This window comes from Pagrus pagrus, assembly GCF_965226575.1.
Source record: "Pagrus pagrus genome assembly, chromosome: 6".
NCBI lineage: Eukaryota > Metazoa > Chordata > Actinopteri > Spariformes > Sparidae > Pagrus > Pagrus pagrus.
The window spans coordinates 15,861,999-15,886,708 of NC_140190.1; the positions used below are offsets into that span (position 1 = coordinate 15,861,999).

General features: G+C 41.3%; 2 protein-coding genes across 3 annotated transcripts in view; one reads left to right on the forward strand and one right to left on the reverse strand.

The window, feature by feature from the left end:
- acbd6 (acyl-CoA binding domain containing 6) overlaps positions 1 to 15,726 on the reverse strand; it is a 34,813-nt gene extending 19,087 nt beyond the window's left edge. The window contains exons 1-6 of the mRNA XM_084354778.1: positions 15,266 to 15,726; positions 14,976 to 15,040; positions 13,837 to 13,933; positions 10,604 to 10,680; positions 3,884 to 3,989; positions 452 to 541 (exon numbers count right to left, since the gene is read on the reverse strand). Of these exons, the coding sequence (XP_084210904.1) occupies positions 452 to 541; positions 3,884 to 3,989; positions 10,604 to 10,680; positions 13,837 to 13,933; positions 14,976 to 15,040; positions 15,266 to 15,544 (714 nt within the window). The 5' untranslated portion in view covers positions 15,545 to 15,726. The remainder of the gene's footprint in view (positions 1 to 451; positions 542 to 3,883; positions 3,990 to 10,603; positions 10,681 to 13,836; positions 13,934 to 14,975; positions 15,041 to 15,265) is intronic.
- Positions 1 to 24,710, forward strand: part of xpr1a (xenotropic and polytropic retrovirus receptor 1a) — a 93,116-nt gene that overhangs the window by 6,140 nt on the left and 62,266 nt on the right. The window contains exons 1-3 of one of the 2 annotated variants that reach the window (XM_084354773.1): positions 15,742 to 15,823; positions 17,093 to 17,709; positions 24,397 to 24,448. In XM_084354773.1, coding sequence (XP_084210899.1) covers positions 17,641 to 17,709; positions 24,397 to 24,448 — 121 coding nt within the window. In that variant the 5' untranslated portion in view covers positions 15,742 to 15,823; positions 17,093 to 17,640. Of the gene's footprint in view, positions 1 to 15,741; positions 15,824 to 17,092; positions 17,710 to 24,394; positions 24,449 to 24,710 lie in introns of those variants that run through there. The other variant, XM_084354774.1, reaches the window with a different exon arrangement.

Here is a 24,710-nt window from a genome sequence, read left to right on the forward strand (position 1 = left end):
GTGGAACAGCCTGAAGTTGGTGTGTGACTTTGCTTCTCCAAAGCCAATAACTCCAAGTAAGAGCTTCCAGGTAAACAAAGAAGTTGTCTTACACTTTCAAAAAAGAGAGGCTCATGATGACATGTACTGTCATAAGCTGTCGTGTCCTTGAAATGTGGTTAAGATGAACCCCTTTGTCAGATTGCTGATAAAATAAACTAATTAAAAAATGTTCTACTTTGGCCCTGAGCGCAGTAATGTCACTGCAGCAAATATCGCAGCACATCTGAGCAGCAAAAATAACAGGTGTAGTTATAAACTTGACAGGACAGAGGAAACTCTCCAGAGGAAACAGAATTAAACTTTTAGCTTCTGAAATAAATATTTTCAGGTTTAGGCACAAACTGAACGCACCTCTGGCTGCCAAAACCAGATTTTCCGAAGCAATCATCGAGCGAAAAATGGTGCTCACCTGACCGTTGATGTCGGCTTTGTGCTGCAGTAATACAGACACCAGCTCCTTGTGTCCTCTGTCGCAGGCCCAGTGCAGGAGAGCCCGACCCTGAGAACACAAACACACCAGATGATTACCAGGGAGCAGCATACTTAACATGGCATGTGCAAAAGTTGTGGAGTAGAACTGAAACATGTAACAGCACTAATATGTTTAATTTAGCTTTATTGCAGAACACATTCAGAACTCAGAGCCTAACTCTGTGTATATGTGTGTGTGTGTGTGTGTGTGTGTGTGTGTGTTGGAGTTGTGTGTTTCGAGAAGAGCAGTAAGGTGCAAGCAGAGATCGAGGACTCGCGCACGAATTACAGTAACCTGCACACAGTCTGCAAAGCTTGATTGATGGGACCCTGTGCACAAAACAAGAGCAGCCCCCTGATCAGCAACCCCCTACACTATCTTACACATACACACACACACACACACACACACACACACACACACACACACACACACACACACACACACACACACACGATCCTTTCCTAAGGTCCAAGATCCTTGTTCTAATAAAACCATGCAAGCTCATTTTTCAGTGAGGCCAATTAGGTAAAGCAAACTCTCCAAGTCCAGTTCGGTTGCTTAAATCATATTGATCACCATGGCTGCATGTTAAAATGGATACTTATGAGCCAGGCCAGAATACCAATAAGTTGGACTCTCTCTCTCTCCGCCTCTCTCTCTCTCTCTTTCCTGCTCTCTTCCAGGTGTGCTGTCGCTGACTGCTGGCCACGCTTTCACTGAAGACTCACAGTTTATGGTTTCCATCTGGATGCTATGCACACAAGTGTTTAGTGGAAATTTTAATTTTTAATTTTTTTTTTAATTTCAATTACATTAAGAAGGGTCTTCTCTTATCAGGGCTGAATTATCCAGAAAGATAAACTACAGGTAATAAATGTTAAGCACCTCCTTCTCAAGGAGGACAAATTCACGCTCACTCCCATATCGAAAAGATTAGCAGTTACTAACAATAGTAAAGGAAAGGATATCTCTAACCACACATAGAAATGGACCCCACATGCACACCTTGTCAGTATACATGTACGCAAAATGTGAAAATGTCTTCTCTCCTTGGCTGCCCCAATGCACACTTGCAGTGTTACATGTCTGATTTGGTATAAAACAGGAAGTATGCAGCGTAGGCAAGTATGAAAAAAGAATGCAAGTGTGTGAAAGATGCCACCACATTGTAATATAATGATAAATTACTTTGGAAATAAAGGTAAAGCAACATTTCACAATCTAATACACATTTGTATCCAAATCTTCAGTACCAGACAGACTACAAAGGCAAGATTGAGGTGAGTCTTTAGCAGTTATGGCACGGATGTCGCCTGTTGGATATTCATCGAAGCATTCTGGTCAATTCTTTGTCTTAACAAAACATGATGAACATTTCTCCAAGTCCTACTTTATGGTGCTACTCAGAGCAGCACTGTATCCCCAGTTCAGGATCTTCTACTCTGTCACACCAGTTCATGTGGCTGTAATGCACCTGCACATTACAAAGTTAGAAGTCCTCTAAGTAATTAATGCCTTGGATTTAGATCCAACAACTTAGCTATTTGTAAAATTTGGAGCTTCTGTGTTGTGCTGGAAGCCAGTCCTTAGTTTATGTTAGCAGACTTGATTTCTCCACTAACGTTAACTACTAATGCTCTCTGTTAACTGAGTGGAGAGAGGCACTGAGACGAGGCACTTGAGAACGTGCATAAAGTCACATCCTTTGGACTGTCGCAGAAAATCTAACCCTTCACACAGATATCCACAGTTCAGCAGGGTAAAACAACTTTAACAAATCGTCCACAGGCTTGTATAGGCAACTGAGAGAGACGGGGAGGGTCCCATTTTTCAGATATATACATAAAAAAGTGTAATCATAATAAGATTGGAAATTCAAGCATTTGGATTATTTTAAGAGAGCCACACTGATTAAAGAAATCAAAAATAACATCTGTGAACGGACTAGAATCTTCCAAAATGAAGGGATGTGATACAAAATAATTAAAATAAGTAAGTAATAATAAGTAATAAAAAAAGTAAAATGTTTTATTTGTGGTCAAAACCTTCATTCATTCTTTTGTGAAGCAATAGACAGTACAATTATTTCATTTATATCAAAACTATAGACAATCTTTGATTGATTTTTAATTGAATTAGAAACTGTATCCTTGTTTTGACTCGTCCCAAATTTAAATTATATGAATTACATTCAAAATGGGATAATCTGACATCGTCTCCTCCCTTCTGTTTTTCCTCAATAATGATTCTGCAAAGTATTACAGTAGTATTTACAAAATGTTTTATAATACAGAAGAACATATAACTGCTTGCGTTTTCTCTTTTATTTGACTAAAACATTGTATTCACCTTTTGGTTTCGCTGGATTTTTGTTTCCGTTTTTCTTTTATTGTTACTTGAATACGATCATGATGCTAAACGGCTGCTGTTTATTAATTATCTTCAAAAAAGTCACAAATTCAAACAAGAGCAATGTGGAAATTGCATGAAGCATGTCCTAATGTGTTCTGAAAATCCTCCACACACTTGCAGTCTAAACTGGTATTTGCTCTGTTAGTTACAACTAGAAATATATAACACAGGTGAATATTTGGTCACACATCCAAAGAGTCTGAATAGAGCCGCTCTGCCTCTCTCTGCCTCTCTCTCTGGGCTGCAGAGGCAGATCAGAGGTCTCGCTGATGTGAAACTTCACCACTGCCCTCTGCTGTTGAGCAAGCTGCGCTGCAGGTGGGCGAACGACAACAATGGAAGTCCACAGACAAAGCTTTCTCTGCCGAGGTCCCTCAACCATCTGGCCTTTGGCTGGGAACTCACCAGCCGACCCGTCTGCTGATCGGCTGTGATGAAAGAGTGGCAGGGATCGAGCCATTTGGCCTGGACGATAATGAATCCAGGGCAGATGAATGGATTCCGGGGTCAATCCAGAAAACACCTTGCGATGGTAATAGCAGTTCACACAATTTACACATCTCGGCCTGAGGAGCCGTTCCCATGTGTTTGTGGCTTCAGATTCATTGAAACCATTACGTAACGACGCCAAAAAGGGCTGCGTGAAGCATCCCCTACTGACCTGTACTTTCCATGATGTTCCACTGATTATTTTCACCTGCCCTTCTGCACAAGAGGTCAGAGCACATGAGAACAACCCTGCAGCTGGCACAGACTCAGTGACTTACTAAAGGACACTTTAGCAAGGTACATCCCTCCACACATGGATAAATAAACCGTTGATTTCTCTTCCCCTCAAACTGGTGTTACTCACTTTCCCAAATTATGACATTACAGTGTTGTCATGGTAATAACTCTCACATGCTATCAGTGCGGTTTCACTTAACACATCAAGGCGTCTTGTTTTGTAGTTACCTCTTCATCTTTAGTATTGACATCCACTGTCTGGGAGCTGATGGCCTTGCTGATGTGGTCGATGTTATTTTCTCTGCAGTAGTCAAAGATGTTCTTGTCCTCTTCCCTGAGAGTGATACAGAAGACAGAGAGACAGAGAGACAGAGAGAGAGGAGGACAGTAAGTCAGTCAACTATTTTTTTGAACATTTGTGCTTAAAGAATCAGATGACTTTCTTTGGTTTCACTTGCCCTGATTTATATGTCAGAGACTTCAGGGGCCTCTATATCAAAACAATGGAGGTGAATGGATTTCATTTCTTAAATATTAACAGCAGCATTTCTCTATACATTCTGTTTCCTGATTTCTGAATAAGCCACAGACTTCCCTGTGAACAGTTTTTATTACGTCCACCAAGGAGGTTATGTTTTTGCTGGTGTCCGTTTGTTGGCTGGTTTGTACTAAATACTAACCGAATTTCCACGAAACTTGAATGAAGGACGGATCTCAGCCCAACATAGACCCCATTAACTTTTTCTACTGATTGGGATAAAGGGACGGATGCAGGGTTTTTTTCTCACTTTCTTTAACTGTGCGTTTTTTGACATTTTTGTCAGTTTTTCAGGGAATAATGCGTGGATCTTGATCAATGAAATCATGTGTATTCAGGTGGCTGGTATCTATCTATCTATCTATCTATCTATCTATCTATCTGGTATTTAGGTGAACTGACCCTTTAACTGTCTTGCAGGTCCATTCAAGTGTGTGCATGCCTAACACAGCTAATGCCATGTTTGTGAAGTCTTTAGTCATCAAACACAGATATCACAGATAACACAAAAACAAAACTGCTCCGTCTGTCTCATATTGAAGCGGCAGCCACACGTGCCACATCCCTCGGGAACGCTGGCACACGACACACACACAGCAGCACCATCCCACCTCTGATTATATCTCTGTGTCTCTAATCACCTCCTGGCATTGGGGACAGGAGTGAGTGCTGGGGGGAGGCAGGGTGCAGGGATGCTGCTGCTGCGGCTGGTGGTGGTGGTGGTGGTGGTGGTGGTGAAGGAGGGCTGTTGGGTGAAGGGGAGAGAAGGGGCGAAATCTCATTTAGAGCTTTACGCCTTCCCCTCCCCTCTTACCCATGCCGGCCATTCAGATTAATTGAATTTAGTGCGCTATTGTCTGACTGAAACCCTGCATGGCCGCCGCTTTACCACTCCCACGCAGTAAGTCAGTCATCCCCAAGGCCAAATCCCCCACTTCCTGTCTCTGACGCCTGCCTGCTCTGCTGCACAGCACACACCTCACTCCAGTCACACAGGAGACACCGAGGCCTGTCGTCCCCATAAAGACTGAGGATGTTGTTTAGCTTTGTAGGGCTGCGACTAAAAGTTATTTTCATGACTGATCAATCTGCCAATTATTTTCATGGCTAATCAATTAATCGTCTATGAAGTGGCAAAAACTTCCCAGAGCCCAAAATGATGCATTTACATTTTTTCTTTTGTTCAACAAACAGTCCAAAACCCAGAGACTGTTCATCTACCATAACACGTTAAAAAGAAAAGCAGTAAATCGTTGTATTTAAGGAGCTGGAACAACCACTTCTGCTTGAAAATGACTGAAATCGATGGACTGATTATCAAAATGATTGGCAACTAATTCTTTATCGATCTACAAATCGCTACAGCTCTGTAATTTGAGCACAAGCCGTTGACACTATCATAGTTAGATTGAAGGTTCAGTTACCTTGAACTGCCTTTCTGGCTATTAAATTCAAGCACAAAATGCACGTCAAAAAGTGTGACCAACTTCAAGGATTTCTACAATGTTTTGCCTGCAGTAAAGACCACCTCCACTCACTAACGTCAGAAAATATCATATACTTTTATGAAATAAAGGAATCAACCTTCAGGGAAAAGGAGCAGTGGGGCTGTATCACACAATGATCAAAGCTATTGCTTAGGTTTCACGTTACAGATTAAATTAATGACAAACAAGGATGTGTCAGGATCTGGATGCAGAGTTGCAGCGATTGGTTAATTAATCAATTAGTCATCAGCAACAACTTGGTTTATTGATTAATTGTTTAGAGTCCTTTATTAAAATGTCAGAAAGTTCTTCTTCTTCTTCTTCTTCTTCTTCTTCTTCAGTAAACTGAATATCTTTGAGGGTTCTGGACTGTGGTTGGGATAAACAAGACATCTGAAGACATCACCCTGAGTTTCTGATGAGCATTTTTCATAATTTTGTAAAGTAATTTTAGTTTTTTGGCATTACAGTATTTCTTCTTATTGGAGAGTTGTAGTAGAGAGAGGCAGGAAATGGGACAGAGAGAGGATGACATGCAGGAAAGCGCCACAGCTTGGAACTGGTGTTGTCACGATAATGGAGTTTACAACTTTGATACTATATCGATAAAAATATTGATATTTGATACCATGTTCAATACCATGGGGAAAATTGAAACAACATTGAAGGCATTCAATTTTAGATTTTTATTAAAAATAAACAAGATTTGTGTACTGGAGGCACATGTGTCAACTTGCTGTCAAGAGGGGAAAGTGAAAAAACGCAGCTAGTACTGGAGTATGGATACTGTGAAAAATGAGTATTGAAACATTTTGAATGTTCTTTTTTCTGATTCAGCAACAATATGTATAAATGTTTCAGTATTTTTGACAACATGAGTTGGAAGCGAACCTGGGCTGCCACTGAAGACTCAGCCTTAATGATTGGTACTTGCTTTACTACCACCATTCTCTGACATTTCACTGACCAAACGATTAACCGAAAATCTGTAACTGACAGATACAAAAATGTTGCATCACAATCTGAGCTCCTCACCACCTCTGCTAAATAGTCGCCTGGGTGAAGCCCTTGCTTGCATTCACCCCAAAAAACAACTATGGTCTTTTTTTTATCTTTCTCAGGATCTCTAAAAGCATTTTTATCCTGACTTCTGTGACGTTAAAGAGAAGGTGACCGTTTATAAAGCATTTGAATATCTATCGCAGTGGTTCCCAAATGCTGTGCCATGAGGCAGATCCAGGTGTGCCATGTGGTTTTGTTACAACTATATATTATTACTGCAGTATAAAACTATACAACAAGTAATTAATATGTTTTTAATTTACTACAGTACATCAGTACTTTGTACACATTCATTTTCTAGTACAGAGGGAAATTCTACACCCTCATAAAGTCTCTTCAAACCCTGCGTACAGAGTATTAGATAACACATGTTAGGTTACAGGTGTGCTTTGACAGTTTGGCTTGCCTTGGGCAAAAGGTTTGAAAACCACTGATCTATCCTTCTTGCATGTATTAAAATAGCAACAAACAAAAACAGTTGGCAGCATTACTAGCAACCATCTGTTATGTGTATATGCTCATTTGCCTGTGTGTAACTGGTCGAACAAATACAGACATTTGCTGTAAAGAACAATTAAATTAAAGAAACGTCACAGTTCCTCAGTGTCGCTGCCCTCTAACATCAGCCCTCCATCCGCACACAGCTGGATTTAACTTCAAGCCACCCACAGTGGAGATGAACCAGTCTGACTCACATCAACACATTTAGTCATTGAAGTGCTGATGTAGTTTGAAAATCGACACAAACAGCAGACACAAACAAAGTTTTTTGTCTGCTGTTTGTTCTTTAATGAACCTCTGTGCTTCCCTTTCTTCAGCTCTTCATCTACACGCCTCTCTCCCAATTCTCTCGTTCCTCCCCTCCCTCTTCCCATCACCTCCTCATCAGCCCGTGATGAATTATGAATAACTCATTACACTTTTATCACTGCTGGGTTATGTATGAGCACATTCATTTACATACTCCTGATTACCAGCGCTATGTTTATTCATGAGTCTCCGCACTGGACCACACCCACTTCCTCGTCTGATGGCCATGGTGACCCCAAGTGTCCCTGATGTGTGGCCACCATCCGTCTCCCCCGGCAACTAATCAATAGGCCAGCTCATCAGTCTTTGGTCGATGGTCGGACAGAGGCGGCCTGACGGGCGCATGACACATGCTCACATCTATTAAAAGCACGAGCACACATCGAAGTACGTAGTGTACGCTTATATAATGTGAACAAGTTCTAAAATAAGCTCCCATATGAATGCACACACACATGACCAACACCTGTATGTGATCCATACCACAGTGAGTGTACACGTGTCCACCCACACACACACACACACACACACACACACACACACACACACACACACACACACACACACACACACACACACACACACAGGCCATAAACAAACAAATGATTAATGTGTGTCCTATAAACGACGTGACATCAACAGCCCCGCAATGCATGCTGGGAAGGTCATAGGCTACTCTGTCATCACAGCAACTGGGGTACCAAGGGTTTTGTGTGTGTGTGTGTGTGCGTTTGTGTGAGAGTGCTACAAGCTCACGTGTGTGTCCAGTCTGGTGTACTGGCAGATATGTCCTTCATCCATCAGGCTAAACTGGCCACAGTGGTGGAGAACACTCATCTACCTGGCCTGAGCTTCACACTGATCAACAGCACAACCACACAATCCATCACGCACACACACACACACACCTACACAATCTGTCATCACATCCCCTATAGGACCCTGGTCGACCGCTCTCAACATGGCCGAGCTCCACGGAAGTAAGAGAAACAATGAGAACTCAGATAACTCGGCAGAGGTTTCCAGCAAAGTGTCCGGACAACAAAGCCTCCAGTGTTTATCAGAATCCTTTCGCAAGGCGGGAGAGAGAATTACAAATGTAGCATTCAAAGCCTCTTCAATCACACACTGATCAGCTCAGTAGCCCAGGGATATTGCTAATCAATCCAGCTTTTGTCGATACACACACACACACACACACACACACACACACACACACACACACACACACACACACACACACACACACACACACACACACACACACACACACACAAACACAGATCGAGATGAGCAGTGAGCAATGCAATTAACTCTGTCTGGTTAACAGGTGCTTAGCTGTTTAATATGGAGTGGGTCTGCGTGTGTGTGTGTGTGTGTGTGTGTGTGTGTGTGTCAGGGAGAGGAAATTGAAAAGCAGCAGAGCAGTGAGTGTGACAGTTCCAGGAGGTTATGCATGGATTTGGATGCCAATCGCAGCGACGTATAGCAGCGAGTGTATGTTTATGTGTGCACACATGTGCATAAGTGTGTGTGCGTGCCATGTTAATGACTTCCTCCTCGCCAGTTTCCCTCGGGGCATCGTTGCTACTGGATATCAGCAAGAGGAGCATCGTTCTGGGAAACCTGCTGTACCTGCCTCCCTCCGCTGTTCCCGGCGTGTCTTCATCACCCACCACCTCCTCAAAGTACCCCCCGAATCGTAACGTAATTAAAAAGGGGGGACTCTGGCCGCCTCTTCCCGAGACCGTGCATACTAATCATATACAGCCATTTAGGAGGAAAACCTGCAGGATTCACACATCTCATTTTCATCTCCAAAAGAGCTCTTTTTTTCATTGAAATGAAGATGAGGTTTTTAAGCTTGAGTAAGTCTGCCAGGCAGAAGTAAATGGAGAATATATTTCATTAACATAAATCAGAACTGTATGACGTCTCCGGGACCTAACTGCAGTTACGGTCTGTTGAATATAATCAAATACAGCATCAAGATCAGTGGTTAACAATGCCAGACCCAGATAGAGTTGACCTCAGCATTGAGGAGTGGTGATTCACAGCTGGAGGGAAAAAGCTGAGTCCATTCCAGCAAACTTAAGAACTCGGAAATGCATTTAGATGCTTAGTCTTCTGAAAATGAAGAGAGTGTGTGAGACGTGTACGGAGTCAACAACGAACAATGTGTGTCTGGAAAACTCCACAGTTTCTGATGTATGGTGGTCTGTGTGTGCATGTGTGCCTTTGTGTTAAGGCTACAACTAACGATTATTTTCATTCTTGATTAATCCGTTTATTATTTTCTTGATTAAACGATTAGCTGTTTGGCCTATAAAATGATACAAATGGTGAAAAATGTTGATCAGTGTTTCCTAAAGCCCAAGATGATGTTCCCAAGTGTCTTGTTTTGTCCACAACCCAAAAATCATTATGTTATAAAGAAACTAGAAAATATTCACATTTTAATGGACCTCCACCAATTTTACACAATAAAATCTATTTCGGTCTTGAGGAGTACTACTGCAAATGTAAAAAAGTAGTATAAAGCCTTTTGTGGCTTCAGCAGAAGCTGCATGTAATCTGACTTCAGTGATGTCACTCAGTGGCTAAGATACATTGTGGGTAATGTAGGCACCAGGTTTTGAAAAGCAGTCCACTGGTCTAGCATTGCGCACTCCAATAACACTGTCGGACTTGTGGACAGTCTAAAAACAAATGATCAAAATCTAAAATTTATTCCACATATTCTTCTTCTTTTCAAAACCTGGGGCCTACATTACCCACAATGCAGCTTTACCTCTGAGTGACATCACTCAGGGCAATTGATCAGGTTACACGAAGCTTCCTCTGGAGCCACAAAAGTCTTCGTACTACTTTTTTCACATATGCAGTAGTACTCGCCAAGACCTGTAAACACACTTAATGTGTAAAATTGATGGAGTTACCCTTTAAGAAGCATAAATCAGATAATTAATTATCAAAATAGATGGTGATTAAGCTGACAACTAATCTATTAATCGTTGCAGCTCTAGTTTGTGTTAGTTCTGATGTAAATACCTGATCATCTCCTCCTGGTACAGAGAGCTGACTGCTGCTCCTCCGAAGCCTGTTCTTCTTTCTGCTCCTCGTCTTTCCTGACAAGTAAAAGACAATCACATTTAAGAACAACATCCACCTTATACACAGTTAAAACATATACAGATGTTTGTCACTGTTGCCAAACTTGTCCAAAGATAGCTGCTGTCAAACACCAACCTAGTCCAGCTGGGCGTAGTTCTGCAGCCTGTGTTGCTATCCTATATAGACAAGAGGTACTGACCTGATTGTCTTGTGTGCTCAATGCAATACAAAGGGGTTAGGTTCCTCTATTCACCATGGATGGCTGTACCTATAGCTTTTCACCTACAGCCTCTGCAAAGCGAATGCACAATACAAATGTATTGAGTTCAAATTGTGTCATTTTGAAACAAGTCTCTGGGGCTTCAGACATGACCTCATAGGTTATTAATGTCCAACAAGACCAATATAAAATATAGAGCGCCTTAATTTGTGGCCCTTGTTAATCTTCTGTGTTTTTCATGGAATTCCATGTTACATTCAGTTCAGCCGAGACTTTATTACCCAGCCTATTCTTTTCTGACCAACCTCAACTCACAAAAGAACCCACACAAATCTGATTTCAGAAAACAGCGAGAGTGAGAGAGAACATGACAAGCGAGGCAAAACAACTGTGCGAGCACTTTTGGGGACAACCTAATTCACTTCAGAAACTCAGAATATTCGCTGATGCACCGGGCTGTGCTCCTCTGCAGCATAATGTAATATAAACCCAGTGTCTGCTCAACAATTGAGGAAGGAACAGAGGTCAAATTCTGCCTATTATTTTCTCCCATGCTTCTCTGTCCATGCACTCCTACTTACACCGTTTGACTGTGCTTCAAAAAGAATAGCCACTGCCATGCTATGGTGCTTTGTTAACACTAATACAATCATCTTCTTTTCAGGGGGACATTTTTCTGCGTTTGCTGGCCGAGCTCTCTCCTGGCATTGTGCAGCCGTGGGGCAGAGTCAGCGAGTATTGCCCCGCAGCATGGCCCAAGAGAAAAGAAGGTGTCAGGATTGGACATGTGGTTGACAGTGACGCTATTAAAGAGACATAACTATAGAAGGAGAGAAAAGAAAGGGGAGGGATGGGGGTAATAGAAGAGTAAAAGGGTTAAAGAAGAGAAAAGGGTCGGGGAGAGATGAATTAAAGGGGAAGCAGGTAGCACAAAGAGGAAAGCGGGAAAAGGTGCAGTAACGAAGAGGTGAGGGAAACTGGAGAAAGGGCAGAAAATGGAGAGCAAAAATGTGAGAGGCTACAGCATGTCACACAGGACATGCAAAAGGCCTTTGGGACACACATACATTTATATTTTGGCTTTTCAATTCGAGACAGAACAACCTTCTTACATCTGGGGGGCTGTGTTTGTGGAGCATTATGTGATTGTGAATCCACCCACTGTTTGGGAAAAGTACTACACTTGTAGAGCCGAGTCTTCAACAGGGGGTCCTCAAAGTTACTGCAGGGGGGCTGCAAATGATTGTTTGATAATATATTTAAAGTTTAATTTTTTATTTAATTTAATTTAAAAATTTAAAAGTGTCTCGAAATACACATTAACACAAATACAATATTCTATGAGCAAAGATACATTTAAAAAACAAACAAACATTAATTTCCACATCGATGAAAGTCTACCCATGATACAACGTGTAATCATGGGAGCGAGCAGTCTCAACTGTACGCTAGATCACTGCGCATCACCTATACGTAAAGGCAAATGAGTCGGCTAACTACACATTACTGAAACATTTTAGACAGTTATTTGCATTACTTTCTCAAGATTGCTGTCCTTGTTGTGAGCCACAGTGGATTGTTTTGTAAATTATTGTTCAAGAGACTAGTCTGACATACCCTCCAACTCAGAGACCACCAGAGAAATTGCAGAGGGTGAGGCTATCACACCTAACCTTGCTACAACTGCTGCCAGTTTGATTATACATGGCACTTTAGGCCAACAACATAATTCTGTACAATGTACAGTATGCGTTATGGTCTCTGATCCCTCTGTCTATCAGGTAACGGATATTTGGGCTGAAAAACATTAAAGACCCATGTTGTCATAACTACATTATGAGACTGGAGCCAGTTTTTTTAAAATGCTGCCTTTAAAATGATACTTTTCTCAGTATTAACAGTATCACTTTTGTATCTGTGCATAGTAAACATATGTCAATCTGCCTTGTTCTATATTTACTATTACTTCACACACATTTTGATGTAAACATCACGCATGACAAGTTTAGTGCTCCATCAATAACAGTCAGCAGACAGTAAGCAGTTGTTGGTGTAACTGAATGCTTCTGCTGCCGCCCCAAAGGACAGCCCGTCCATGGCAACACAGCTCTCCTGACACAGTCAAAGGAGGACATGACACAGGAGGGTGTTGAGACGTAAACAGTTTCTTATGTCACCATACACACCAGCTCATCTCGACAGCAATTCTATGACAGTTTTTTTCCATTATTCATATCCCAAAATGTCAGCTATTGAGAACAGACAACATAATCTTCTCATGTATTTTTCATGCTACATGTACAGACTAAAGAGCTACAAAAAGGCCTGGGACAAAATGACACTGTGACACTGACCTCTGCTGGCAAAAACACAGCACTGCATCTGCAGAGAGCAGCAATGACATTGTATGTTTCTATTTTTGTCATCCTTTTCATCTTACCGTGGAGCAGAGCTTAGTCGAATACTTGTGTTTATCTGAAATACTTCTCATGGGTAATTTTAGTCGGAACATGAAGTGCCAGGTGGGTGAGATTTGCAGTTTAGCTAAATGTTGTAATCTGGCAGGAAAGGTATGATTTACAGAACAGTGTTAGGAGCTTACAGATGATATTCCCTGATTGGATTTGGCCTTCAGTTCAGTATTATCGTGACTGAAAAACTCCAGGATAAAATGTGCACTGCAGACAAAATAAGTCTTTTTTATTTTTTATTCTATCCCGCTGCAAGTCATTTCATCTTTCATCATTCACCTTCAGAGGGTTTTATGACACCTCTCTGATCTTACTCTTATAATAGTCCTGTATTTGTTTATAACTTTGATTTATTCAGTGCTTATTTTTTGAAACCATTTTATTGCGATCCACAATGACACAAATGTGTGTAGTATAGTTAACTATGTACAGTAATTTACAATCAAGATTAGTGTTAAGCTTCTCAAAAATGTCCTTACCTTCGTGCAGCCTTCAGGGTCTAAAACATTGACACAGGAAATGTACTCCTGCATTGCCTGCTCCGCCTCCATGTCTCCAAGCTGCTTCCAGGCTTGCCTGTAATGATATCATACATGTCACCACAATTATAAGCTACAGTTGTAAGATGAAGGTTTACATTTTTATTTATATCATGTGTTGTCATGTTTTTTTAAATCTTTCAGAGTGTAAAAAGACTAAAAACAACAGACTTAAACAGACAGGACATTTTAACATGAGCTCTCATTCACACAGAAAACAGATTTTGAGAACCTGTTACTACTTGTTTTATAATGACTGTTTTTTATGAATGGATTTGTTTCAGATTTTTTGTTTCAAAAGTGCAAGGGGTACTTTAAAATTATTGAATATATTCCTCATTTGTAAGCATGCAGGTGCACATGAACACATGTTCAATGGCTCTCACTCACACACAGTATACACCGGTCAGGCATAACATTATGACCACCTGCCTAATATTGTGAAGGTTCCCCTTGTGCAGCCAAAACAGCTCTGACCTATCAAGACATGGACTTAAGACCTCTGAGGGTGTCCTGTGGTGTCTGGCACCAGGGCGTTTTATAGTGGATCCTCTGGGTCCTGAATGTTGTGGGGTGAGACCTCCATGGATCGGACCTGCTCCAGCACGTCTTACAGATGCTCGATCAGATTGGGATCTGGGGAATTTGGAGGCCCGGTCAACACCTTGGGACCTTTATTGTGTTCCTCGAGCTGTTCCTGAGCAGTGTTTGCATGTGTCAGGGCACACTGTTCTGCTGGGGGGCCACTGCCATCAGGTAGTGTTGTTGTGATGAGGGGGTGTACTTGGTCCACAACAGTGTTTGGATGAGTGGTGCGTGTCAAGTGGCATTCACATGAATGCCAGCACCCAAGATCCCAGCAGAACATCGCATTGTGATGAGATGATCAATGTTATTCACGTTACCTGTCATTGGTTTTAATGTTGTGGCTGATCAGTGTATGTGATAGTCACTCACTTAGACTCAGACAGTCCCATTTGAGCTACAATTGAAAATGACAAAATCATTCATACATCCCTGTTTAAACACATAAACAATTTTTTTTTATTGGAACCTGAATCCAGTCTTAGGCTACATACCATTTTCTCTGTCCTTCAAAGTCAAAGAAGCCAGGCTTTTGTATATTGCACTTTCCCACTTTGGCCTGAAAAGAAAAATCAGGATTATTCAGCTGATCCACTGTTATCCATACCTTATTACATAGAGGACAACATATAGGCATCTGGGCCTACCTCAGCTGTCAAAAATCAGTGATGACACATGATGTTGGGGATTCAGTACGTGGTTATGATCTAGAGCCACATGGTGACAGTATTTGGAGGTTACTTTTGACCTACGCAATCACAGAGCCATTTAATCCGATGCTCACCTGTTTATAGCGGGCATACAGGTACAGAAGCTGGTCCCTGCTGGCCGTCTGGACCAGATCTCGTACCCGCTCGGCTGCGGACTCGAACTCGCGCTCCAGCTCGTCTCCCTCCAGCCGGTCCCCCATTTCCATGGCGCTGCAGTCAAATTTACCCAAACCTAGGTCAGAGTCCGAGTCCGAGCCTGCTCCACCGAGGGGCTCCCCTGTGTCGGGCCGGGCTGGGTCTGTACCTGAGCCCGTCGCAGTGTCCGGAGAGGACGACGGCGACCCAGAAGCCATTGTTATTATTGTTTATAACGTAACGTACGTCAGAGACGACGTGCACCGTAGATCCGTATGAAAAACGTTCAAGACGAACGGAGAGTACCTGCCAGATTTATTTATATGTTGAGTATTTCAGCGGCGATTTTGCTTTTTTAATCCGTTATCGTTAAGAATCCGTTACAGTCGGATTTGTTTCTGCCAATGGTCCGTCTCTGGTACTGTCAACTAAAATCTCCGGCGAAACCTCCTGCTCGTGAGAAAGGTTCCGGTTGCATTTTCTGTCCGGACTTCGCGGTGAGAAAAAACACGATAGAAACCACAAGAATGTACCTGTTTCTTTTGGCACGACCATGTTTTTAAAGCTGATTAATAATTTTATAGGGGAAAAAAACATGTTGTTTTTGTTGTTGTATGATAATTCGGTTAATGTGGAAACAACGGAAATTAACTTATAGGTTAACTGAGTAAAGTTAAAGGTGAAGTAAGCTAACGTTAGGGTTAGCTAATAGCGTCCGTAGCTAATAGCTTAGGCCAACTGATTCTTTGAATAAAAAAAAAGGGTTATTAAAATCTCTTCAAATATAAAGTATTCGCATTTTATCACAGGCAACATGGTCATTTTTGGTCTGTAAAGCTTATATTTAGCTTGTTAGCTTAACGTTAGCTGCTCTATTCGCCTCATTCTACAACCTCCTAACGCAGGTGAATTTAATTTGGGCTTTAATTAATTAATTAATTAATTAATTAATTGCCGCAGCTTCACTGCCAGCTATTCATTTAATAACTTTTCTGTCCAATTTGTCCAGTTTCAGTTTCAATACATTCAGGTCGAGTGCATATCTATCTTCCACTGCAGTTAGCATCACATTAATTGAATATATAACACTACATGTGACAGATGGTGTCGACACCTGACATGAGGCAGCTGAACTGTAGAAAGTTTAACGCACTGGGCGACGAGATGCATTAGCGCAGTTTGTCCAGCAGATGCTGCTCTTGGCAAAATGATGAAGTGTCACCTGTTCCCTCACTGAGCAGTTGTCCCAAACAGTCTTGAAATGGTCTAAAAGTATAATAGCCCAGAATAGCCAATCCAGCTTGTTAAGTATGTCTTGTAGGTGCATTTGTCATATCCCATATTTGTCATAAATGTAGGGATCTTTGGAGTATGGACACAGTATAATGAGATCCTTTTGCAGAACCTATAAGTAATGGTTGCTTATTATCCTGACCTCTCTAAACTATCTGCGTCTCCAGAGCACAAATAAAGGCTTCAGTATTCAGCATCCAGGTAGCGCATCTATAATTCGCTGTCCCACATCCAAATAAATTGTAGAAATGTTCAAGCAGGAACACTCACTCTGTGGAAAAGTCTGTAGGTTATATTCATGAGTCGAATAGGACTGTATCAGAGATTATGACAGGCAATCATGGTGTTTAAAGTAGCCTGCATTCCTTATACATTGACTTTGCACTATTAGCTGCAAATGTCAACTTCAAATGAGCTTTTCATATCATGTGTCTCTATGATGAAGTTGTCCTCTATCCCCTGTCTTATTGCAGACACTCAACAGTGGAGACAACAAGCGTCTCAGACGCGGAAGCACGAGACAAAAGCCTAATGAGACAGGAGCCTGTGGTCTGAGTGATCTGTGTAGGAGGTGAGGGGTTCCCTGAGCGCACCGCCAACACTTTTCATAGGAGGTCCCAGCAACGACCGGTGCCACTGCGCGCTCTGCTGACGCAACCACGTCGCTGTGGCTCAATGCGATGGCGGACCGCAATGTCCCCAGACCTGCCCAGGGAGGGACGGAGCAAAGTCACTGAGGCACTCTCACCGGCTCCGTTAAACTGCCGTCCGTCCAGCTGTTAAAAGAGAGACTGTTGCCATTGCCGTCCCTCCCGTGATAGAGTATGTGGGACGGGATCTGCTCGGAGTGCACTGACCGGGACGAGCCAGAAGTGGAGTGAAGAGGAGCGGAGTGCGCCGGGCTGACGCACCGCATGTTGAGCCAGCAAGTTGACTGAAATAACAAAAGTCGCGTCGACGGGGAAGGGGACAGCCGCTCTCGGATTTAACGGAGGTTTGAGGGGACACTTGTTCCGACAAAATGAAATTCGCGGAGCATCTTTCGTCCCACATCACTCCAGAGTGGAGGAAACAGTATCTTCAATATGAGGTAAAGTGACATTTATTATGTCTTTGAAATTAACGCCTTGTGAATATGGGCATGGGGCGAAAGTACCACAAATACATCCCCTTTTTCACAGAGAAAAGTGGGAGATAAGAGTCATTATTAACTATGACACGTTTAAAGAAGCTGCTGTTAATATTTTCTCAGTTTCAGTGTAGCTCCCTCCTGAGAGCAATAAACGACGGGAAAGATAAGGGATGTCCTTTTGTTTATGGAGGGGAAATTGACTGCGGGTGTTAAGAGCCATAGGGAGCATTCAGTGTTTATTACTGCTGTTTGCTGAGTTTACACCCCGAGAAATGAACAGAATGAATAGTTTTCTGATCAATTACACACTTTTCACACTGGAATAATGAACAACATCATCCTGTTTTTCATTTGAACAAATCATACTATGAATATTTCGTAATATCCTTTAAATAATTAATTTATTTTGCTTTTTGTCTTTGTATTTTTATTTTTTAGCATTTTCTTTGCAAAACAAATATGGATACAGTTTATTTTTTTTATTTTTTTTTAGAAGTTTTTTTGTTCCCCCTTTTTTTTTCAATTTGCTCGTTTTTCCTCCCTTTTTCACACATATCCCCTCAGGTTTTATGATGGTGTTTTTTTGTCAATTGCATTCATAATTCCATTTAAGAAACTCATCTTCCTCATTATCCTTTCATTTTTTATTATTTGAAACAATCTAACCACACAAGAGACATCTCTAAGTCATCAATTATGCATAGTTGTTAAATTGCAAATATTCTTATTTAATTATTCCTGGTTTTTGAGCAGTTTTGTAAAAATACATAGTACATAGTATTTCTACTATTATGTAGATGTTTTTGATATTTTGCACAATTAAACAGGAACGGTTTGTCTCGAGGAATCTACCTGCAGGTCTTCATCTAACACAATATTCGGTCTGGTTTCTGATCTCTGTGGATTTAAAGAGACCTTTGTGTACCCACATGTTCTTTGTTTGGTGGCGTACCGTACTTCAGTGTTTTATTTTCACACCCCACTTCTCTGCTTTGCTGGCCCTACATTAAGAGCTTTATTGCAGACATGTAGTGACAGGGCAGGCTGCTCCTTTCCATTTAGCTCTATGAATTATAGACAAAGACCCCGTTCCCCTGAACCTCAGCAGCCTACATCCCAGACTCAACAGAAGCTCACTGCACTGCTTTTATTTTGGAAACATGCCCTGAATATGGTTATTAAGTTGTGTAAGTCACAGTTGGATCTGTCCAGGCTGTCATCATTATGCAATGAAAACATCTTCAGGCAGCATAATTAAAGCAGAAAAGGATAAAGAGATGTCAGATATGATGTGCACATATTGAAACGAGGACAACTCTCCTACAGAATTTTACTTGGATTGATTACCAACATACATGGACAGCCTGTGTGGGGTCTTTGTATGCACAGACTGACGCAGAGTGAGCCCAGGGACAGATGCATGGCCATACCAGCCATTTTACACTTCCAGTCTTCAGCAACACACTCGCTGACCTGAGATGGATGATGACAGATTTTCTCTGTCATCTGCGTTTAGTGCAGTTATATCAGATATGAAAATCTTGAAGTGATATTAAAGTTTCACTAATGTATTTTTTTTAGCACTATATTTACACCTCTATCAATCATTAGAGGCGACTGAATTTAAAAGATGCTCTAGATAACAAATAATTGCATAATTTTTTCAGAAATGGTGCATAATCTTTTTAGATATATCAAAGGATAATTTATTACTTTATTAATGGAATAATTGCGTTGTGTGAGCTTGAAAGATTGAAAGATATCAGCCTATATTTCATTCTCTTATTTCCATAAGATTTAAATGAAAGAAAAACAATAAATCTGTTGTAACCACAGCTATAATCAACCATTAATTCATTGAGAGTAGAGGCCTTTTTCCCCTTTTTAACATCTCTAAAACTCTATATATGTATATGCCACACAAACATATTAGTGTCACATGTGAAGCGATGTTGAATTATGTAGAACGGCGGCCTGCTACCATCCATACAGTTTGTATTCTTGCTCAAATCTAAATTATATATAGGGTTTGGAGGAAGGGATATCTGTGCCGTCAGTCTTTGTTTGACCTCTGTAAACACCATTACCTCCTGAGTGGGTGGGATAGGCAGAGATCAGGGAGAGAGCTCACACCTACAGATGATGGACGTCTTGTTCAAGGCTTTTATGCCCTCTGAAACAAGTCAAGAGACAAGAACACAAATAAAGTTGTCTGCAGTGAGTTAACTCAGTTGCCTTTAGTAAAGTGGGTCAAATCAATTTTAATGTCATTCTGAAAAATGCAAAGCCGTAATATGCTGCTGTGATGCAACAGACACATCATCATAAGTCCATGGATTCTTCATGCAGTGAAGGGGACGTTACACATAGCTTGAGAAATGCATAAAAGCACTCAGTTATTACACCCAGTCGTAGCCATCAAAAACAGCCACTCGTGTTTATTCTGCAGTTGCCACTGCAGTCAACAAGGTTGCTGTATTGTAATACAGTTGTCCGTCCATTAAATGACACACTGACACCTTATTCCAGCAACACGTCATCTTTATCCATAGTCCATGCTGTAAAATGTGATGCTGTCTGTATCTGTGGTGTATGCAATATTACAGCTGCCCACGTCCAAAGTGTCTGTGGTTTTCAGGGATATTCTTGCCTTTGTGTGCTAGTTAATTAACCTGCTGCCCAGTTTTCGCTCTCCTCCTTTTTTTAGAGCAGACTATTGTGTAGAAAACGGTGCTCTGTCTGTTCAGATTGGTCAGCTAGTTTCTATGCAGATGAGAAGGATGCGGCAAAGTGGCTGTTCCAGCAAATACAGACTTTAGTTACTAAGGCACTTCATTTGAACACGGAGGCATTGACAAGGTGATTGAGCGATCGAGCAATTAGGTGCGCGCTATATCCTGTGGGATCGTAGTTATAAACCTATATGCTAAACAGCTGTTTGGTATGGATGTGTGCATGTCCGACCGACTCCAGATGCTTCTCCTAAAGGGCAGGGCAAGTAGGTTTATAGATAGGGAGAGGATGTGTCTTTTAAATATAACAGTTATTAAAGGTGCTATTTGTAAGAAAAGTAGATTTTTGAGTCTCCCAAGTCTTCCCAACTCGTCAAAAACTGACGCTTTGGGATTGTAGGACGGGTCGGCTGAGCGAGTTGGGAATGAGACTCAAAAATCAACTTGTCTTACAAAAAGGTCTTTTTAAGTGCAAAGTCATAAAAAGAAAACTCCGACAAATGAAAATTTCTCGACATGCCTGAGAGTATATCGTGCAAAAGCAAACTTTCTTGTATTAATGCATAGAAATGTGTACGGATAATTGATAATCTCATTAAGATTAAGATTGCTTTTTCAACTGAGAACAAGAAACATTCAAAATGTGTATGCCAACTGCCAACATTTGTGCGTACGTAAGGGGTATTAAAAAAATTATGTTACAAATGACAGAAGAGATGTGAGATCATTTGGAATCTTCTACATTTGAGCTTCATTGATTAATAACATAAGATTTCTTCTTGAGTATAAGTGTGTCCATCTAACCATGTGATACAGAGTACAGTGATGAATACAAAATATGTAATTTGTGATAAAGCGTGATGCACTGTGATACAAGGGGTTTAACGATTCAATAACATAACATATGTTGAATAACTAATGCGTACAGAATGTTAGAGGTATATAGAAGGAGTGAGAGATGGAGATGCAGGTGTGGATGTGTCTGTGGGTGGGAGAACAAGGCCACTTATGCATTTACCTCTGCAGTCTAATCACTTGTGTAAGCTTAGATGAGGAGGAGGAGGAGGAAAGTGCCTGTAGAGACTCGCATTTACAATTCAAACTAGCAAAGTGATATTATGTTGAGGTAAAAACAGGTGCCTGACTGTGATTTCATTGAGTGATTGCTGTTTGTTCAAAGGCGAAGCCTTGTCTTTCTCTAATTAATCTGAGTGATGTCATTTAAATGTCTAAACCAGCACAGTGAGCTTTGTATTGTGACAGACGTAATGGTACATAAAATATACAACATGGCTCACATCATCTCTGTTTTGTGCAGTGATTTATTAGCATGTTCAACAATATGAACATTATGTATACAACAGGCATGGCATGGCAACTGCTGAGAGATCCCCCTTCCTATACCTCCCTCCCTCCTTCCATCCTCACCTCATCGTTCCTCCCCCACTGGGAGGACATCTGGTCCCCGACCAGACCTGCCCTCTGCACCCCTCCTCCCCCTCCCTCCATCCTCTCCTCCCATCCTCTCTACTCCTCTGTCTACATGCAGGGATCCACTTAGACACAGAGCTTGGGATTCAAGTGATCCACCATTGAACTCCTCGGTCTAATGATGCACACTGTGTGATCTACTCAAGCCCAGGGATTACAATCTCAAGCATCTTAGAGGGAGAATTTCACCATCCTAGCACCTAAATGTTTTGGTTAGTGTCCACTCAACGTGTCACAAGTATTCATTGATAACATCCAATTGATTGGACACTCTGCAGTGTAGGCCTCAGTCGGACTTAGTGACTTAGATCTGGTACTTGTGTTACTCTCATGTTTGTTTTAGTGAGTATGCACCATCATCACGTTAATGCATGGTCATTCATACTGATGGCCCCATTAGGCTTGGTTTAGTTATTGTCTACAGGTTTCACCACTGATTACTGCCAAGCCTGCAGGTTTATCCCAGCTCCCCAAAGAGCCACCCCGCCCCCTCTCCCATCACTGCCATCACCATGGCGATGCCTCCCTGCCTGAACCTATTTCCCACCTATTAGTTTGGGTGGGGGCCCCTTTTTGCTTGGGCCCTGCTCCAATGGTGTGTGTGTACACAGTTGGTCTCCTGTGATGTCTATCTGACAGAGAAGAGATGATAGGACATACAGATGAAATGTTAATATCTTGGATTAGACTCCAGCGTCAGAGTCTCATTGTGTATGTAATTCACAGAGGAACTTAAGTAGCAACAATCCAGGCAGCTACTAATGCATAGCAGTTTCTGAGTGGTTCCCACCCACATACAGGATTACTCACACTGCTCTCTCACTGCCATGTTACAAAAGCAGCAGGTTATATAGAAGGCTGGACAGTCGGAGAGGAATTTGATATAATCAGAGGATGAGACAGGAAAACTTACAGGTTGTTAGATTTGGATGACTTATTTTATTTACTGACAGTATGAGTTGAGTGCTGAATAGAAAATGACAGATTTTAGTATTGAGCACTCTGAGCCCTGAAAATGTAAACATTGTCTTATTGATTAAGTATTTCATTAAACTTCATAAAGTGTTTTTTTTTTTCTATTTTTGCAGTTATAAAGACATCTTTATTGAGAAACAGGCTTCAGTTCCAGTCTTTTCTCTGATTACCACTGATATGTTCAAATGAGCCAGCGTGCAATTATCTGTCAGTTCACATTATCTTCGAGATCAATCTTCCTGCAGAGAAACCACTGCAGTTATCTCTCTGTCTATCTGCTTTGTATCCGTGAGTTGGTCTGTCAGTCCGTCTCTCTCTTTCCTCCCAATATACGCTTTTAATTACACAGATGCACACTTTGATAAAATATTATCATCTAACACTAGTTTGTAATTTAAACTGTCATTCATTAAGTCCTTCATCTGTCATTTTAATTATTTAAGAAGTTGCTTGTAGCTGTATTGTGTTATCTTTCTTTGTGTATAATCTTCTGCCTGGGTGAATGACTATTGGCTATTGTGTTGTTGCTATCATTTACTTAAATTAACACAGTGAAACAAATAAGGAAAGGAAGTATGTCTTAATTAATTCTGTAAGTATTTGCTTTATACACTTGAATACTACTGTTTCTTCTGAAGTTTCCGTTAGAGCTGCAACAATTAATTGATCAATTGATCAATAATAATTGATGAATTGTTTCGAGTACATTTTTCAGGAAAAAAAAAAGTTTTCTGATTCCAGCTTCTTAAATGTGAATATTTTCTGAATATCTTTGGGTTGTGGACAAAACAAGACATTTCAGGATGTCATCTTGGGAAACACTGATCAACATTTGTCATCTTCTTCTGAGGATTTATAGACCAAACGTCAAATCGATTAATCAAGAAAACCATCAACCAGTAAATCAACAATGAAAATAACCATTAGGTACAGCTCTAATCTCCTTTCCCTACATGCTTACCAAAAACACCACTGTTGGGCCTATCTGATCTCAGTTTTTCCATCACAAGCTTTAGGAATATCTCGGCAACTAGTAAACTGTAACTGGAGTAAATGAGATCATTAAAATGCCAGAGTTTGTGTGTTGTTCATTATGTTAACGGCTTTGTGGCCGTTGCTGTAATCTTCCCATATGGAGAACAAGAGTTTAGTTAATGGCTCTCAAATGGCTTTAAATGGTTTAAATGGTACTAGAAAAGCAGATGGTGCTAACAACTGTGCAGAGGTCTAATGTAATCCCTTCTTACTTACACCAATTATTATGTATTATATAGTATACTATAAATACACTTTGTTCAGTTGATCTGATGTGGAGTAGACTTGGGACGACTCCACAGACATTTCACTCATATTAACATCCTGACAGAAGTACAACAGTAAACCGTCTTTTGTGTTGCTTTGGTCGGTGTGTGCATGCAGTGATTTTTTTTCCTCATTTCCTCACCAGGCGTTCAAGGATATGCTGTATGCTGCCCAGGACCAAGCCCCATCCATAGAAGGTAAGGAGACTCCCTGTTCGGATAAACAAACCTAGACACAGAGGCAGACAGACAGGCAGACACACACACACACGCACAAACACCAACAGACACACCTCTGTACCCAGTGCACCCTGCTTGGGGCCTGTTTGGGCATCCCCAGAATAACAGCCCTTCATTGGCTAAAAATAGGTGGAAATCATTGCCAACATGCAAACTTGGTAGGCCATAACTCAACCAGATCATTACCGTCCACCTTCCCGGATCAGCTTATACACCTGCA